The following is a 19,950-nucleotide window of genomic DNA, read 5'->3' on the forward strand; positions in this document are numbered from 1 at the left end:
TCAGCTGTGTCACTGGCCCTCATGTCTAGGGAAGTAGGGGTCAAACGGGGCCCCTACACACAGCAAGTCCTACTGTCTGAGACGTTGGCACCTATGACAGTGAAAGATATCATACCTATATCTAATCCTATATTTTATATTCATATTTATACTTTATATGTGTATAACCTGGTTATAATAATCTATATTATTATTATGATGACATATTTATATATTGATGAATACTAATGTCATATCGTTTATTATTCTTGCCTGAATTTACAGTTTAGCTAAGTAACGACGACTGTTCTGTTTACCTCCTTTTGGGGAGTACATAGTATTCATGAGGAGGGTCAGATCCCCCCCCCCCCCCCCATCTCAAACCCCCCTTAAATTCGACCCGTGATGAAAAGAAGTGTCAGAAAATACGACCCTGTTTACCCTAATAATAAATCTGATATGGTTTATAAATACAAATAAAATATGGTCTGTCTACACTGTACAATTTGAAAGCTTAGTTTTGTTAAATCAGCTATATATGATATTTATACGAATCTGTTATATATATACACAGATCAGCCATAACATTAAAACCACCGCCTTGTTTCTACACTCACTGTCCATTTTATCAGCTCCACTTACCATATAGAAGCACTTTGTAGTTCTACAATTACTGACTGTAGTCCATCTGTTTCTCTACATGCTTTGTTACCCCCTTTCATGCTGTTCTTTAATGGTCAGGACCCCCACAGGACCACCACAGAGCAGGTATTATTTAGGTGGTGGATCATTCTAAGCACTGCAGTGACACTGACATGGTGGTGGTGTGTTAGTGTGTGTTGTGCTGGTATGAGTGGATTTCAAACACCTCACTGTCACTGCTGGACTGACAATAGTCCACCAACCAAAAATATCCAGCCAACAGCGCCCCGTGGGCAGCGTCCTGTGACCACTGATGAAGGTCTAGAAGATGACCGACTCAAACAGCAGCAATAGATGAGCGATCGTCTCTGACTTTACATCTACAAGGTGGACCGACTAGGTAGGAGAGTCTAATAGAGTGGACAGTGAGTGGACACGGTGTTTAAAAACTCCAGCAGCGCTGCTGTGTCTGATCCACTCATACCAGCACAACACACACTAACACACCACCACCATGTCAGTGTCACTGCAGTGCTGAGAATCATCCACCACCTAAATAATACCTGCTCTGTAGTGGTCCTGTGAGGGTCCTGACCATTGAAGAACAGCATGAAAGGGGGCTAAAAAAGCATGTAGAGAAACAGATAGACTACAGTCAGTAATTGTAGAACTACAAAGTGCTTCTATATGGTAAGTGGAGCTGATAAATTGGACAGTGAGTGTAGAAACAAGGAGGTGGTTTTAATGTTATGGCTGATCGGTGTATGTGCTACTGGAGGCTAAAATGTCTGTCTCTCTGTCTGTCTCTCTGTCTGTCTCTCTGTCTGTCTCTCTGTCCGTCTCTCTGTCTGTCTCTCTGACCCTCCTCCTATAAGCGCTGGAGGAATTGCATATGACTAAATTGAAAGAAAAGAACCAAACCCACGTGTATGAGTCTGTTTTTAAGCTAGATACAGATGACATCAAGGTTTCACCTTTACCATTGCGGCAGATCTTTTATTTTCCGAGCGGCGGGCACCTCGACGGCCCCGCCGCCGTATATCTCCGCACCCGACCGCCCCGATGACGGGCGACATGACAAAACAATGCTCACGCTGACCCTGTATGGGCGAGTTGAAGGGGTCAGGCCGTCCGTCACAGAGGGGTCTGGTGTTTTTATAGACCGTTGAATGATTACAAAACCGCTCGGGGTGTTGGGGTTATTTTTGTGAAGGCCCCTGTGGCCCCGAGGCCTCTCGGTCGCCGTGGTGATGTTATAACGGATTTGGCACGGCTATATTTACTACGCCGGGGCGCGTCAGAGCTCAGAGCCTCATTAGGAGAGAGAAATGCAGGACGGCATTCGTACTGGGAACCGGGGAACCAGGAACACGTCATGTGATACGTATTACTGCTTGGGGCGAGGTAGCGTGCAGCCAGTAGCCTGACGCATCCAGCTTGATACAGTTTGAGCAGTTGGGGGTTAAGGGCCTTGCTTAGGGGCCCAAAAGTGGTAACTTGGCAGTGGTAAGGCTTGAACCTGCAGCCTTCTGATTACTAGTACAGCACCTTAACCACTGAGCTACCTCTGTCCCCCATAATGTGAGCAATGAGGGTTGGGGTGTTGAGGGCCTTGCTCAGGAGCCCAACAGTGGTGACCGGGCTTGAACCAGTAACCTTCTAGTCACTGGTCAGGTAGCTTAACCACCGAATGGGCTCAAATTCCCATACACTTTTTTAAAAGGACATCAGACCCTAAAGAAGAAGGACATCAGACCCCAAAAAGGAGAACATCAGACCCTAAAAAGGAGGACATCAGACTCTAAAAAGGAGAACATCAGACCCCAAAAAGGAGAACATCAGACTCTAAAAAGGAGAACATCAGACCCCAAAAAGGAGGACATCGGACCCAAAAAAGGAGAACATCAGACTCTAAAAAGGAGAACATCAGACCCCAAAAAGGAGAACATCAGACTCTAAAAAGGAGAACATCAGACCCCAAAAAGGAGAAAATCAGACCCCAAAAAGGAGGACATCAGACCCTAGAAAAGAGGACATCAGACCCCAAAAAGGAGAACATCAGACCCCAAAAAGGAGGGCATCGGACCCCAAAAAGGAGGGCATCAGACCCCAAAAAGGAGATCAGACCCCAAAAAGGAGAACATCATACCCCAAAAAGGAGAACATCAGACCCCAAAAAGGAGAACATAAGACCCCAAAAAGGAGAACATCAGACCCCAAAAAGGAGAACATCAGACCCCAAAAAGGAGGACATCAGACCCCAAAAAAAGAGAACATCAGACCCCAAAAAAGAGAACATCAGACCCCAAAAAGGAGGACATCAGATGGTATGCGCCCTTTAACTAGGGAGTGAGAACCAATTTATCAATCGTTCTGTGTCTCCACCGTCACCTACGGTCATGAGCTTTGGGTAACAACCAGAAGAAAGAGATCACAGATACAAGTGACCGAAATTAGTTTTCTACAGAGGGTTGCTGGACGTACTCTTAGTGAGGAGAAGCTTGGAGTAGAACTGCTGCTCATTCACGTGGAGAGGAGCCAGTTGACGTGGTTTGGGCATCTCCTGGACACCTCTCATGGGCACGGCCAACTGAAAAGAGACCCAGAAGTAGACCCAGGACCCTCTGGACTGGGAACTCCTGGGGATCCCACTGGAGGGAAGTCATGGTGGACTGAGACGTCTGGGATGCTTTGCTTGCCCTGTTGCCACCGCGACCCTGAAATGGATGAAGTGAAAAGATGATGATGATGATTTTATATCTGCTCATAAGTGCCGTATGCGCTCTGAGTAAAGAGTTTAACTGGGAATGTGACATTCAGAAGACACTGGTGCGCTTCACCCACTCAGCGCAGTGACATCTTCATAATTAAGGTAAACGTTGATGTTTTAACTTCAGTAATTTAATAAAAGCAAAATCTGGCTGCCTGACATAACTTTTAGTGTCATAATCCAACCCTTAATTCTTTTTCTGCTTGGAGATAATACTAGACCAGGGTGCCCACACTTTCATGGCTTGAGATCTACTATTTCAGTCGACAGGTCATCGTGATCTACTTTCTGAGGTTGGCCTCTATAGGTTTCCTATATTGATATTCAGCTTTACAGGGCGAGCGAGTGATAAATCACACTGACCTCATTCTGATGATTTGTACTGAAGGGTGTCGGTCAGGTTTATGTATCTGGACAGGAGCTGCTGATACTGATTCTCAAGCAGCTTCCAAGTGTTCATCAGTAAGTGTCAAGCCATAATTACACTTCATTATATACATGTTGATAAAAGGCAGGTTGATCCAACAAATGCTGTCTCATATGCGGCACATTTTCTTCAGTTTGGATATTTTTTCTCAGCCAGCAAGTTCCAAAACCGTCCAGCAGAGGCGCTTGACTTCATATGAATGTCAGATTGAGGGTTCAAATTTCTCCGTCAGCGTCTCTGCAGCGTTCTCCCCCGAATCGAAGTGTTTTTGGTTTCTCTTTGCTTGGTTATGCACTCGTCTTCACTAACGGTGCAGGTTACAAAAGGAAAAATGCAAAAATTGTGCAAACTGGCTACTGATGAATGAAAACTTTCTAGATTAGCGGTACTTTAGGCGGGCTGAGGCGTAGCTATCGTAACAAACCGCAAATTAAAGAGACAGTGGCCACATTTCATGTCGATCATGTCAACCAGTTTAAATGAGGCGCGATCTACCAGCGTGCACTGAGCCATCGACTGGTAGATGACGATCGACGTATTGGGCGCCCCTGTCCTAAATGATAATGTATAGAAAATACCTTTTGGGGACAGAGTGCAATCGTGTAAAAGTACAAGTTTGTAAACCTTGAGTTGCATGTGATCTGGATCTGTGCCCGGGTTTGATGCTCTTGAAGCAAAACCTGAAATAAAGTATGAAGCCAGTCTTTGGAGTTTGTCTTCATTACAAGGGATCTTCAAAAAGTTTCCTCACGTGTATATTGTCGTTATAAGCGGTGAAGGTGGGAGGAGGAGTAATCGCTCGTGTCTGAGAGACTGAGAGACGCTTATAGTCCTGATTTAGCTCCATCTGATTTCCACCTTTTTGGACGCTCAAAGAAGCTTTAAGGGGAAGAAGATTTTCATGTGATGATGATGTGAAAAATACATCGAAAGGTGACGATGTAGTTAAGTGATGGAGTTTGATTATGAAATTCTTAATAAATAGAGTTTTAAAAGTGAGGATACTTTTTGAAGACCCTCATAGTTTAACAGTATTAGTTTAATAGTCTGACGTTAGAGATTGGAGTCTTTGCAACACGACAGTAGTTTATCTATTACAGCTTAGATATTGTGCTTTACATCCGGTAACGTCTGTGTTCCAGATATTGTGTGTTTGTGGTTCTGACAGGTTTTGTAGGTTAATTATTTTAATTTTTTTTGCTAGTAGAAATAACTGGCTTACAATTTTTAGCATAAATGTGGCTACTCTTATATTTTAGTCCATAAGCTAATTCCTCAGGACAGATTTTATTCACTCTCATCGTGATTTAACAGCAGCCATTAGAGGTACAATAGAAGTACAGAGGAACCTCCATTTAACAGACCTCCATTTAACGGACCTCCATTTAACGGATTTCGGAATTAACCAACAAAATCTGGAAAGCCAATTATCCGGCCCGATTGTTTAAAATTCCTGTGAGAAGCGTCCCGAGACCAGTAGTTTATTAATCATCTCTCCGTTTACATGAGTGATAGACTTTATTTTGTCGGGAGGCTCACTCTGTTCTCGCCTTTTTCTCTGTTTTATGCTTCATTTTTGTTAGCTCTAGTGCTTAGTTGTGGCTTTGAAAGACCAGAGAAGTGGTGAGCCAAAGAGGAGCATTAAAGAACGTGAAAAGTGGTGTTTACATGATATATTTACGTTTCTATTTACATTGTTCATTTTACTGTTGATCTTGTGTGAATGATGACTTTTGTGGACCTTAGTGCTGAGTTTTTGTATATTTTCAACCCCCTGGATAAAAACCTTACTGTTTCAGACAGGCTCATTTTAAAAACCAGTGCTCCCTCCTTTTAGTCCGTTAAATCGAAGTTCCCCTGTATAGAAGTATAAGTTTTATTGATTGGTTAAATATAATGTGTTTTTTTTTATTCTTACTCACGTTTCCCTTATTTTTGGGGAGAAATTGTCTGATCTTTCTCCCGGAGTAACAGTATGGCCTGCTCCCTTTAACTACAGTGAGAACCTTCCCCAAGAAGGCGTTCAAACTGACTATGATGGCAGGTCTTGTATTTAATTGTTTATAAATCTGGTCACCAGCGGTTTCTCGTTATAGAGTGTGTTGATGCATTCGGACTGACCGACACCTTCACTTGACAGTATAAGCCTGAGATAAGAATGTTAAAGAGCATGACCCCCCACCTACCCCCTCTTTGTTACCCGATGCCTCCTACGTGGTCAGTACGGTCACTTTGGGCTTTTGTTTATGTAAGCTACACGGCATGTCCATGTGATCCAATCCAAAACACAAGCTATACATCACGTTTACATTTTTGGTATTTAGCAGACGCTTTCATCCAGAGCGACTTACAGAAGAGCTTCCACAGTGAACTTTACCTTACTCTAGTTTAAAAAGGAGAACATCAGACATCAGACCCCAAAAAGGAGAACATCAGACCCCAAAAAATATTAGACCCTAAAAAAGGACAAAAAACTCAAAAAGAACATCAGAGCCCAAAAAGGAGAAAGTTAGACCCCCAAAAGAAGGTGCAGCAGACCCCAAAAAAAGATGACATCATACCCTTAAAAAGAGACCATTAGATCCCCAAAACAAGAACATCAGACCCCATAAAGGAGGACATCAGACCCTAAAAAGGAGGAGCATCAGACCCTAAAAAGGAGGAGCATCAGACCCTAAAAAGGAGAACATCAGACCCTAAAAAGGAGAACATCAGATCTCAAAAAGGAGAACATCAGACCCTAAAAAGGAGGAGCATCAGACCCTAAAAAGGAGAACATTAGACCCTAAAAAGGAGAACATCAGACCCTAAAAAGGAGGAGCATCAGACCCTAAAAAGGAGAACATCAGACCCTAAAAAGGAGAACATCAGATCTCAAAAAGGAGAACATCGGACCCTAAAAAGGAGGAGCATCAGACCCTAAAAAGGAGAACATTAGACCCTAAAAAGGAGAACATCAGACCCTAAAAAGGAGGAGCATCAGACCCTAAAAAGGAGAACATCAGACCCTAAAAAGGAGAACATCAGACCCTAAAAAGGAGGAGCATCAGACCCTAAAAAGGAGAACATCAGATCTCAAAAAGGAGAACATCAGACCCTAAAAAGGAGGAGCATCAGACCCTAAAAAGGAGAACATTAGACCCTAAAAAGGAGAACATCAGACCCTAAAAAGGAGAACATCAGACCCTAAAAAGGAGGAGCATCAGACCCTAAAAAGGAGAACATCAGACCCTAAAAAGGAGAACATCAGATCTCAAAAAGAAGAACATCAGACCCTAAAAAGGAGGAGCATCAGACCCTAAAATGGAGAACATTAGACCCTAAAAAGGAGAACATCAGACCCTAAAAAGGAGAACATCAGACCCTAAAAAGGAGGAGCATCAGACCCTAAAAAGGAGAACATCAGACCCTAAAAAGGAGAACATCAGATCTCAAAAAGAAGAACATCAGACCCTAAAAAGGAGGAGCATCAGACCCTAAAAAGGAGAACATTAGACCCTAAAAAGGAGAACATCAGACCCTAAAAAGGAGGAGCATCAGACCCTAAAAAGGAGAACATCAGACCCTAAAAAGGAGAACATCAGACTCTAAAAAGGAGGAGCATCAGACCCTAAAAAGGAGAACATCAGACCCTAAAAAGGAGGAGCATCAGACCCTAAAAAAGGAGAACATCAGACCTCAAAAAGGAGAACATCAGACCCTAAAAAGGAGAACATCAGACCTCAAAAAGGAGAACATCAGACCCAAAAAAGGAGAACATCAGACCCTAGATAGATAGACCCCCTTGTGGAGGCTTTATGTTACAGCTTGTAAATCAGCAGTAAGATTCATTATTTGAGTCGCCTGGTTAAACAATCAATTAGATGCTTTTGATTTAGGGGCAAAAGTTTGGGGAAGACCCTTTCCTGTTTCAGCATGAACGTCTTATTCACCACTTGTGGGATGAGTTAGAACAACAGGCTCTGGTGTCCACATACTTTTGGCTGTAACGTTTAGTGTTTGATGATGTGTGTTTGCTTCACCTCTGCAGGGACCGGCGTCTTCTTCCTGGCCTGTACGGAGGGCGAGCAGATCAGCTTCCTGTTCGACTGCATCGCACGAGGAGTTTCTCCCAACCGTACGCCTTTCGGGTTGCGACCCTCCCTACCAGGTTAGTGCAGCGCACACTACATGGTCAAAAGTATTGGGACATGGATTTTTGAGAGTGAAGGGCACTGCTCAAGGGCCCAGCGATGCCAGCCTGGCTGCAGTGGGACCTGAACCAGCAACCTTCTGATTACTAGTCCAGTTTTGTGCCATTCATTTCAGCAACAGTCTCTAAAAGGTGGAATAAATCAGCTATAAACTACAGTATATGCTTCCAACTTTAACAGATTAGTTTAGGGAAGGTCCTTTTCTGTTCCAGCATGAAGCAAGCTGTCTATCTATCTATCTATCTATCTATCTATCTATCTATCTATCTATCTATCTATCTATCTATCTATCTATCTATCTATCTATCTATCTATCTATCTATCTATAATGTCTGTCTGTCTGTCTGTCTGTCTGTCTGTCTGTCTGTCTGTCTGTCTGTCTACCCGTCCGTTGGCCACTAGTCTGCTGGGTGGGAAAAGACGGGACTAAAGTACGTGGTCGGTGGAGCACCAGGTCAGGAGAATATCCCCCCTCGTACACCATCAGGATCTCCAGCAGAGGAAGAGGAACTGGCTACGACTAAATACAGACAAACAGGGACACAATGAAGACATAAAATGTGGAACTGAACATATTAAAAACCACTAACTATTTATCTCCATCCAGCCTGTTGAATATTGAAATTGCACAGCGTCACCTGTCAGGTAATTGACGTCTTTATTGCTGCAGTATTAAAAATCTCTGCGCCGCTGTGAGGAGGGAGGACGTGGAGCTCAGAACGGAGCGTGGAGGCGCAGGAGGCGCAGGAGGGCTGACAGGTTAATTGAGTGTCTGTGACTGATAGGGTGCAAAATGAAGAGCAGCGTGAGGCGGAGTGTAAATGTTTTTTATAGGGGTGAAAAGTTTGAGATATTTAATGTAGCTTTAGGAAGGCAGATTTTAGATGTTAATAATCATTTAAACAGTTTGAGGAAGGACCACATCAGTGGGTTTGCTCAGGGGTTCCCAGCTTCATTTTCCAAGCTGAACCACGTCAACATAAATGATCCGTCTTAAATACGTTATGAGATGATAAATACACTTACCCGGTGGCTCGGTGGGTAGCACTGTTGCCTCAGAATGAGAAGGTCCTGGGTTCCAATCCCTGGTTGGGTCCTTACTGTGTGGAGTTTGCATGTTCTCCCTGTGTCCGGTTTCCTCCCACAAATCCAAAGTGTGTGTTTGCCCTGTGAAGGACCATCTATCCAACTGTCTATGTGTCTGTCTGTCTATCTGTCTATCTACCTGTCTGTCTGTCTGTCTGTCTGTCTACCCATCCATCATCCATCCAACTATCTATCCATCAACCTGTCTGTCCATCAGTCTATCTATCTATCTATCTATCTATCTATCTATCTATCTATCTATCTATCTATCTATCTATCTATCTATCTATCATCTATCTATCTATCTATCTATCTATCTATCTATCTATCTATCTATCTATCTATCTATCTATCTATCTATAATGTCTGTCTGTCTGTCTGTCTGTCTGTCTGTCTGTCTGTCTGTCTGTCTACCCGTCCGTTGGCCACTAGTCTGCTGGGTGGGAAAAGACGGGACTAAAGTACGTGGTCGGTGGAGCACCAGGTCAGGAGAATATCCCCCCTCGTACACCATCAGGATCTCCAGCAGAGGAAGAGGAACTGGCTACGACTAAATACAGACAAACAGGGACACAATGAAGACATAAAATGTGGAACTGAACATATTAAAAACCACTAACTATTTATCTCCATCCAGCCTGTTGAATATTGAAATTGCACAGCGTCACCTGTCAGGTAATTGACGTCTTTATTGCTGCAGTATTAAAAATCTCTGCGCCGCTGTGAGGAGGGAGGACGTGGAGCTCAGAACGGAGCGTGGAGGCGCAGGAGGCGCAGGAGGGCTGACAGGTTAATTGAGTGTCTGTGACTGATAGGGTGCAAAATGAAGAGCAGCGTGAGGCGGAGTGTAAATGTTTTTTATAGGGGTGAAAAGTTTGAGATATTTAATGTAGCTTTAGGAAGGCAGATTTTAGATGTTAATAATCATTTAAACAGTTTGAGGAAGGACCACATCAGTGGGTTTGCTCAGGGGTTCCCAGCTTCATTTTCCAAGCTGAACCACGTCAACATAAATGATCCGTCTTAAATACGTTATGAGATGATAAATACACTTACCCGGTGGCTCGGTGGGTAGCACTGTTGCCTCAGAATGAGAAGGTCCTGGGTTCCAATCCCTGGTTGGGTCCTTACTGTGTGGAGTTTGCATGTTCTCCCTGTGTCCGGTTTCCTCCCACAAATCCAAAGTGTGTGTTTGCCCTGTGAAGGACCATCTATCCAACTGTCTATGTGTCTGTCTGTCTATCTGTCTATCTACCTGTCTGTCTGTCTGTCTGTCTGTCTACCCATCCATCATCCATCCAACTATCTATCCATCAACCTGTCTGTCCATCAGTCTATCTATCTATCTATCTATCTATCTATCTATCTATCTATCTATCTATCTATCTATCTATCTATCTATCTATCTATCTATCTATCATCTATCTATCTATCTATCTATCTATCTATCTATCTATCTATCTATCTATCTATCTATCTATCTATCTGTCTGTCTGTCTGTCTGTCTGTGTCTATCTATCTGTCTGTCTGTCTGTCTGTGTCTATCTATCTTTCTGTCCGTCTGTCCATCCATCCATTATCCTTCTGTCTATCTATCTGTCTGTATGTCTGTCAGATCTGTCTGTCTGTCTCTATCTATCTATCTATCTATCTATCTATCTATCTATCTATCTATCTATCTATCTGTCTGTCTGTCTGTCTGTCTGTCTGTCTGTCTGTCTGTCTGTCTGTCTGTCTGTGTTTATCTATCTATCTATCTGTCTGTCTGTCTGTCTGTCTGTCTGTCTGTCCATCCATCCATCATCCTTCTGTCCATCTATCTATCTGTCTGTCTGTCAGATCTGTCTGTCTGTCTGTCTGTCTGTCTGTCTGTCTATCTATCTATCTATCTATCTATCTATCTATCTATCTATCTATCTATCTATCTATCTATCTATCTATCTATCATCCATCTGTCCGTCTATCTATCTATCTATCTGTCTGTCTGTCAGATCTATCTGTCTGTCTGTCTATCTATCTATCTATCTATCTATCTATCTATCTATCTATCTATCTATCTATCTATCTATCTATCTATCTATCTGTCTGTCTGTCTCTCTCTGTCTGTCTGTCTGTCTGTCTGTCTGTCTGTCTGTCTGTCTGTCTAACTATCCATCCACCATCCATATAATAGACTAAGACTTTTTTGATCCCCTGAATGAATAAATAATTAATAAAGTAACACAAACGATTAGCACAGATTCAGCACATTTTGTAAATACAATCACATTTACAAACCAAATTTTAAAAAAATTGGGACGTTAGGTAAAACGTTTTAAGCTCTATGTGTGTCAGACGGCCACTGTTTGGCCCTTGAGCAAGGCCCTAAACCCTCAATTGCTTGGATTGTGTACGGCCACAGTGCAAATGTAAATACTCTAGTGATGTGTGTGGTCTTTTCTAACATGACTGATCATTTTAAAGAACAGTTTGGTCAGTTTTGTGATACTGTATTCGACTGCACCGACTCTTCCAGAGCAGCGACACCAAATGGATGTATTTCCACCTCAGATGAATGAAGCTGGTTATGTTGCGTGTGAGACGGAGTGTGAGATGCTGAGATAAAGACGTGATGGAGCTGCTGATGCTCTCTGTGTGTGTGTGTGTGAGTAAAATCGATGGTTCGATGTTCCATGTTTCAGACCTCGGCGCTCGACCGTCCTCGGCGGAGGAGAGGATCACGCAGGAAGCCAGCGAGCTGGAGAAACGTCTCAGCATGCTGTCGGTGTGCAGCCGCCACAGCAGCACAGGTACGGCTCACACCTACACCGTACGGCCCAAAGTATGTGGACGCATGGTCATGAGCTTGTTGGGCTTGATGATGGCAAGGTTGCCACTGTGCTCCCTGTCTCCTCTAAAGATGCCACTAAGCTTCCTGCCCCTACAAAGGACTTTGCCTCAATCTCTTCTTTTGCCAAAGGATGTTGCTCTGCTCCTTGCCTTTGCCAAGGACATCACTCCACTCTCAATGGCATGCCAGCCTTTTGTCTATGCTTCCTGGGAACGATCGGCCCCTCTAGACATGGGCATAAGCCTGTCATTACTATCCTTCTAGGTCCTCTGTCTGCAATGCTTGGCTCTCCAGCCCTGTTGCCTGCCTCACCGGGTGCTGTAGTAGTCTGTAGTCTACACAGTGGCACCCTTGGCACCATCAGGTAATACAGTGGCAACCTTGCCATCATCAGTGAGGACAGTGGCAACCTTGCAGCCATCAGAGAATGGGGGGGGCAGCGACCTCAGCACAATGAGATAGCACAGTGGCAACCTTGGTCCTCAATAGCCACTCAGTATTGGCGACTCCCTCTAATAAGACTCTTGTCTCTGAGCTCCCTGTGCGGCTACCCAAGCCAAACTGAGTGGTATGTCGGAGCTCAGAACCTGTGTGCCCCTTCCAATTTTTGGGGGTTTGACCCCAACCTGGGATTGTCTTTAGGGAGGGAAGCAAAGTCCTGTTTTATGGGTGTTGGTGTTTTTCTTTATTTCATCTAAATCATGTTACTTACCTTCTGATTTTCAGCTTCCCGCTCCAGCTCGACCCCGTCCCTGACTGGAGACGGCCGCAGCATCTCGAGCTCCTCCTCCGAAACCAGCCACTCGGACACGAGCCTGAGCAGCCACCTAGCACCGTGGGCGAGTCCAGTTCGATTCTCTATCCCCTCACAGTCCCCGGTACTGTCCGGGACGAGAGCATCAGGGTCGTCCTCTGGAGAGCATCCCGGAGTAGTCATCCACCCGCCGTCCAAACCGCCCCACCTCAGAGGACTTCAGGAAGCCGGGCGACAGAACTCCACCGACAGTGGCATCGCCACAGGGAGCCACTCGTCCTCCTCTGGAAGTTTTTCCTCTTACACCGGGAGCATCGACACTCCGCAGGGGGCGATGGAGGACTTCGGGTCGGCGATGAGCCTCACGCTTAGCCCTAACGCACAGACTAACACGAACCCCAACGCGAGCATCAGGCTTCCACCGCAGAGTCAATATGTCACCGCGTCCAGCCTGCCAACAAGCTCCTCCTTTGTGCCACCGGGGCCACTGGTGCCACCAGGCAGTAGACTTTGTACTTGCCCTAAAACTGAGGCGCCCGAGGGCCAGGAGTCAGTGTACCAGGTACCCGCTCAATTAATGCAGCACTACGACTCTCCACGCAGAATCCTCCAGTCCTCAACCTCAGGACCGCCCGAGACGGCGGGAGTTGGACCTCCAGATGCGCCGGACAGCTCCACAGATCCTGTACCGGTGAGGTTCAGCGCGGGCGGTGAGGGAGTCGGACTCAACGTTCCAGGAAACGCCGCCTGTGTGGTCTGTGGAGGATTTACGGTAGGGTATATGTTCTATTTTCTCCTTCTTCATTGTGTACAGTGAAGCTCGGCCGTAATGCGCATGTGTTTATAGAGGCTGTGTCCCAAATCGCACACTAATTACTTTATTAGACCCTAACTGTTTATTAAACAGAACGATCAGCAATCAAGGAGACGAGTATATACAGTTAGATAAAGTAAACGGGACATGCATCCATTATCCACTTACCATATAGAAGCACTTTGTAGTTCTACAATTACTGACTGTAGTCCATATGTTTCTCTGCATACTTTGTTACCCCCTTTCATGCTGTTCTTCAATGGTCAGGACCCCCAGAGGACCCCCCAAAGAGCAGGTATTATTTAGGTGGTGGATGATTCTCAGCACTGCAGTGACACTGACATGGTGGTGGTGTGTTAGTGTGTGTTGTGCTGGTATGAGTGGATCAGACACAGCAGCGCTGCTGGAGTTTTTAAACACCTCACTGTCACTGCTGGGCTGAGAATCGTCCACCGACCAAATATATCCAGCCGACAGCGCCCCGTGGGCGGCGTCCTGTGACCACTGATGAAGGTCTAGAAGATGAGCGACTCAAACAGCAGCAATAGATGAGCGATCGTCTCTGACTTTACATCTACAAGGTGGACCGACTAGGTAGGAGTGTCTAATAGAGTGGACAGTGAGTGGACACGGTGTTTAAAAACCTCCAGCAGCGCTGCTGTGTCTGATCCACTCATACCAGCACAACACACACTAACTCACCACCACCATGTCAGTGTCACTGCAGTGCTGAGAATCATCCACCACCTAAATAATACCTGCTCTGTGGGGGTGCTGTGGGGGTTCTGACCATTGAAGAACAGCATGAAAGGGGGTAACAAAGCATGCAGAGAAACAGATCGACTACAGTCAGTAATTGTAGAACTACAAAGTGCTTCTATATGGTAAGTGGAGCTGATAAAATGGACAGTGAGTGTAGAAACAAGGAGGTGGTTTTAATGTTATGGCTGATCGGTGTATCTGGTTTATTGTTTTTTTAAGGTGGAGGAGACGAGCAGGAACGAGCTCATGAACAGCCACGCCCAGCACAAGTGGTTCTGGGATGCTGAGAGTGAGTATATCTACAGAGTAGCAGCTTACATTAGTGCGCCTATGTTGATGCAACTCAATTTTATTTTCTCAAATTAGGATGCTCCTCACCGGCGCCTTCTTCTCCACGGAGCTCGCTCAGAATTTTCAGACACTCGTCATCGTCTGGTGAGTCTCAATACGTAAAAATATACACCGGGGGGTCTGTGTGGGAACCTATCGACCCGCCCTGCTCTCCTACTGCCTACCTGATCAGCTCCTCAGTACAGAGGATTCTAATAAGACCTGGAGCTCATAAGGCAGCATAGTTGGGGGACGCTCCCTCGTCAGATCATCACTCAGAATTAAGGCACCTCTGTAGGAGCATTTTAAGGGATCTAAGAATTTAGACACGCCCTCTTCTCGGGAGTGTAGGTGACACAAAGTGCGTCTATGTAGAAAGATCACTAGGTTTTAGACAGACCCTTTATGGACAACAGTATTGAAAACCCCCACTAATGGACCTTTGTAACATCAACTAGGAGGTGAACAAGACCTCTGAGTGTTTTTTTGATTAAATAGGCATAAATTCCTACAGGCACAATCCAAAATCTTGTGGAAAGCCTTCCCAAAAGAGTAAAGAATCCGAGTCGCACGTAAGTCGCACACACAGCAACTTCAGACTCGATTCTGACTCGTTTCAAATGACTCGGACTCGACTCATGACTCGGACACAACAAGAGTCTCTAGCGTCAGCATGTGTTAACATTAGTTATGTGTGACAATTATATATAAATATATATATAGATATACCCGCAACGCACGCAATGTGTAAATGTTCCAGCAGCTTCCGGTGTAGTGATGAAGCGTCGCTCCCTACTCCCTACACAGTCTGAAGTTCACTTCATTTGAACATTTTCGTTACCTTTGGATCTGAATCTCACTTAAAATGGTGGAATACCCTACGTAGTGCACTTCACAGGAACGACCGGGGTGAATGGAACGCTCCTACAGAATCGGTGCTAATGGTTGAAAGACACTTTCTGAACCAATCAGAGCTTCTGATTGTAATTGTTAGTAAGAAATGCTGTTATTTGCATTTATTCAGTTTGCGTCACACAGATGACGTGGTAATGAAACGCTCGATCGGCTTTCTAACGACTTCCTGTTTTACTTCACGACCGGGAAAAGTTTGGAGGTTTTTAATTATAAGCACATTTACAAAATAACGGATTCTGTTCCTAATGGGACGCACGCTTATAAATGTAATAGCATCTGGAAGAACAGAAGCTAAGGTAAGCAGCGGTTATGATGGTTTTTGCTGTGTTTGGGATTTTGGCCGCTGTGCCGTGATTTATCGAGCGCTTTTGTTCTGTAATGAAAACAAAACGTATCAGTTGAAGCTTTTAACTGGAACCTTCTTGTTACAGAAATTACATTCATTTACACAATGAGGAGGAAAGTAAAGGCACCAAGTAAAACGGCTAAATACACTCGCTAATCTGTTGTTGTTTTTATCTGAACTTACAGATTATTTCTTTATTTCTACGCTACATTTGTAATATACTGTATGTTTTGTGTAGATAATATTGACTCCTGACTTGACTAGCCTAAAGACTCATGACTTGATTCAGACTTTAGTCTAAAGACTCATGACCTGACTCGGACTCTAGCCTAAAGACTCGTGACTTGATTCAGACTCTAGCCTAAAGACTCGTGACTTAACTCTGACTCGAATTTTGTGACTTGTGAACATCTCTGGTGCCACCATATTAATGCCCACGGCTGTCCAAGATCATCGTAAAGTGTTCGGATACTTTTGGCCATACAGTGTGTATTATATGTATATATATATAATACATATAAGAAGGTTTTGCTTGTATGTGTATATATTCCTGTAACAGGAAGACTGATAGCGGGCGAGAGCGGCTCTACCACCACCGAGAGGCTTCAGGGAGAAAGCGGTAACTCGGTTAACTACGTAAACATCCCGGTGAGTCCGGTGTCCAAACGCCTGCTGAACTACATGGAGCTGGACCTGCAGGACGTCCAGGAGTCCGGCCCAACCCTCAGAGGTGCCTTCTTTATATTTTACACCAGTTTTATTGTGATTAAAGGCGTATAAACAATAATTAATGGGGAAAATAAATATGATTAGTGCAATAATTTGGACTTAGGGTGCAGGACTAAACTAATAGGCAACCCTATTTAAAGGGCTGGACCAACATTTTAAGCCACACCACTAGTCCTGAGGATCCAGGGTTCAAATCTAAGCGGTGCTATCGACCAGTCGGGCGTCTGCATGGACACAAAACATTCAAAACAGCCGAAACTGCTCCGCCATTGGGAGACTTACATGTCAGTGCACTCTCAGTGCAGCTCACAAGCTCGGATAGAAATAGAAAGTCTGGTATGAGGATCAGATCCACTGTGGTGATGCCTAAATACAAAAATAAGTATAAATAAATAAATACAAATATGTAGTGGTGCAGCATAGGTTCTCTAATTGTGGTTAAGGTACTGAACTAGTAAAGCAGAAGGTCGCTGGTTTAAACCCCCATTTTCTTTCCTTAATCTAAATTCCAATGTTTGATTTGGCCCCTGGTAGCTTCAAGTGGCATTAGGCCAGTGGTAGCTAAGTGATTAAGGTACTGGCTTAGTAAAGCAGAAGGTCACTGGTTCAAACTGCCAGGTTGCCACTGTTGGGCCCTTGAGCAAGGCCGTATACTGTCACAGATGTTAAGTCAAATTTATTTATATAGCGCTGTTTACAGTGAACATTGTCTCAAAGCCACTTTACAGAATCCAGGACCGACAGACCAAAAACCCCCGTTGAGCAGGCTGAGGGCGACAGTGGCAGGAAAAACTCCCTTAAAATTACAGGAAGAAACCTTGAGAGGAACCAGACTCAGCAGGGACCCCCATCCTCCATTGGGTGGCCTGGAGGAAACTTTAAATAAATAGGATTTACACAAATCACACATACACAAATTAAATTAAACTAAAAGTTATAACTAGCAAAAAATAATAATAATAATAATAATAAATGTAAACTAATTGGAAGTCGCTTTGGATCAAATGCATCTGCTAAATGCCAAAAATGTAAATGTAAACTACCGGAGGCCAATAATAAATAGGACATAAGCTGCATAAACAGCCCTACAGATTCTTATAATCAAACCGTAATAATCCAGGTTGCGTGCCAGAGCAATGTAGGTTGGCTCGGTTGCCCAGTATACTGGGTGCTGGTTGCAGCCAAATCGATTTTACCACACAACAAAACGGACAGATTCCAACATTGTGCTGGATAAAATGTCCAGTTTCAGCCTGACTCGGCGTGGAACCGGTTCAGTGCTCTTCCACCCCCCAAAAAAGCTTCCGAACTGTGAAAGTTCATTTGCAGCTGGAACCAAAGAACACTCAGGTTATCAGCGTGAACCGTGGCGTTACCCATACACAAATGTATTACATGTGCATATATAAAATGTTTATATATAAAATATACGCCCATATTTGTGCAAGCTACTGTATATATGAAACCTATTAGAAATTGGAACAACTTCATATATTGACATATATGTGTGGCACATACAAATCTGGATGCTCATGTATGTGTAATAAATTTTTTCTACATGTATGTAACATATATGGATACAACATATAAAACCATATAAAATTAATCCTATGGATATATTTAATATATGTACACACATTTTAGTATGGGTATGTCATATCTACATGTATGTTATAACAATATATCATCTTAAAGGTAACATACTGTATGTGGAAAAACCATTATTGATATATGGGCTGTAAAGTTTACAATATAAAATATTATATAAATCAATTTTGCTAATATAAATGTCTATTTTTGTGTGCATATATGAATACTGACAAACGAAACACCAACTGTTCACTCATGTAACTATACATCTGCAAATGAAAGTGTCACGTACTATTCGTCTCGCCTTTGGCGTCTTTTTATCACCAATAGTATTTATTTCTATTGATGATGAATCCTTAATTCCCAAAAACTGGTGGATGTGCGGCCAGTTCTTCTAAGGACCTTAAACAGAACCGGTTCAAGAACCAGAGTTCTTTTGGTGTAAACAGGCTGACCTGACTGTGACCTCTGTACTTTATTCGATGCTGGAACCCGCTCTGAACGTTGTACCGCTGTGTGTCCAGGAGCCTCCAGCACTAAATACGCTCACATCGACATCGCAGTGACGGAAGCGGCTCAGAGGGTCGGAGCTCAGCACGCGCAGGGCCGAGAGGAGAGGCTTCACCAGCTCGAGCAGAGACGCCGCGGGACGCCGAACTGAACCCGACACCAATATCCAATATCATCCCATCTCAGGACATTCATATACCCCCCCCTTCCCAACACACACCCACACACACTACGGTCTAATCCACAGGTTATGCTATTGCTAATTTGCTAAATATTCTAAGAGTATAAAGTAACATTTATAGTTTAATTGCTGTTGTGAGTTTGTAAATAGTCGTGTTTTTATTATTAAGTGACCAACTTCAAAAACGTTAAATGTACAGCTGATGGGAAATAGATGCAGTATTTTTGTATGTCTTCATCTCTCTGCATTTCTAACTTTAGCACAATAAATAATCTAGAACGTCGCTGTGGAGTCATTATTTATTATTTACAAACATTCAGATAGTATCATATGGTGGTTAAATGGACTCAATTGATTCTTTCTGATATTTTCAAGCAGGTTTGAAGCTACAGTAGGAGTATGAGGAGCGGCTGTGTTCCAAATACCACAATGTCCACTACATAGTGTGTATTACATTACCTTTCCCCCAACGATGATGTAAAGAGTGTGATTTGGGACACAGCTCTCTAGCTTTCTGACCTGATACAGCCGGTTCAGTAGTAACAGGGGCATAAGAATAATTATATATAATAAAACGCTTTACTGGGCCCACCAGCAGCTACGTGGCGATTGTGGGCTTGAACGTTAACCTTTTGATTACTAGTCCAGTACATTAACCACTGAGCTATCATTGCTTCCTTTTGATTGAACAGGCACAAATTCCCATAAACACTCCAAAATCTGGAAAGGAGAGGGAGGAGGGACTCAATCGCCAAACTTCGCCAAGTGTCCACTTACTTTTTGCCATGTAGTGTATAACCTCAGGTACCAGGATTTAAGGTGTTTAAAGGGTGTTTGTGCTCAACGTGCTACAGAGCTAAGATGCCTCAAGTGGGGATTTATTTACAATCCCAAATCAGAAAAAGTTGGGACAGTAAAGCATTTACCACTTTGTAATGTTGCCGTTTCTTGTCACCACTTAAAAGAGGTTTTGGCACCGAGGAGACCAGGTGATTTAGTGTTTCAGCTTTTATTTTGTCTCGTTCTTCCTGCAAACACGTCTTAAGATACGGCAGCAGTACGGGGGGTCGTCGTCGTTTCGAAATCCTCCAC

The 19,950-nt window shown here is 43.8% G+C and overlaps 1 protein-coding gene across 1 annotated transcript in view; it reads left to right on the forward strand.

Annotated features, from left to right (window-relative positions):
- Positions 1 to 19,133, forward strand: part of dok7b (docking protein 7b) — a 29,760-nt gene extending 10,627 nt beyond the window's left edge. The window contains exons 5-11 of the mRNA XM_062995350.1: positions 7,849 to 7,968; positions 11,779 to 11,886; positions 12,654 to 13,453; positions 14,477 to 14,546; positions 14,624 to 14,692; positions 16,408 to 16,578; positions 18,692 to 19,133. Coding sequence (XP_062851420.1) covers positions 7,849 to 7,968; positions 11,779 to 11,886; positions 12,654 to 13,453; positions 14,477 to 14,546; positions 14,624 to 14,692; positions 16,408 to 16,578; positions 18,692 to 18,828 — 1,475 coding nt within the window. The 3' untranslated portion in view covers positions 18,829 to 19,133. The remainder of the gene's footprint in view (positions 1 to 7,848; positions 7,969 to 11,778; positions 11,887 to 12,653; positions 13,454 to 14,476; positions 14,547 to 14,623; positions 14,693 to 16,407; positions 16,579 to 18,691) is intronic.
- Positions 19,134 to 19,950: the final 817 nt, after the last annotated feature.

Source organism: Trichomycterus rosablanca, chromosome 5 (assembly GCF_030014385.1).
Source record: "Trichomycterus rosablanca isolate fTriRos1 chromosome 5, fTriRos1.hap1, whole genome shotgun sequence".
In the NCBI taxonomy this organism is placed as follows: Eukaryota; Metazoa; Chordata; class Actinopteri; order Siluriformes; family Trichomycteridae; genus Trichomycterus; species Trichomycterus rosablanca.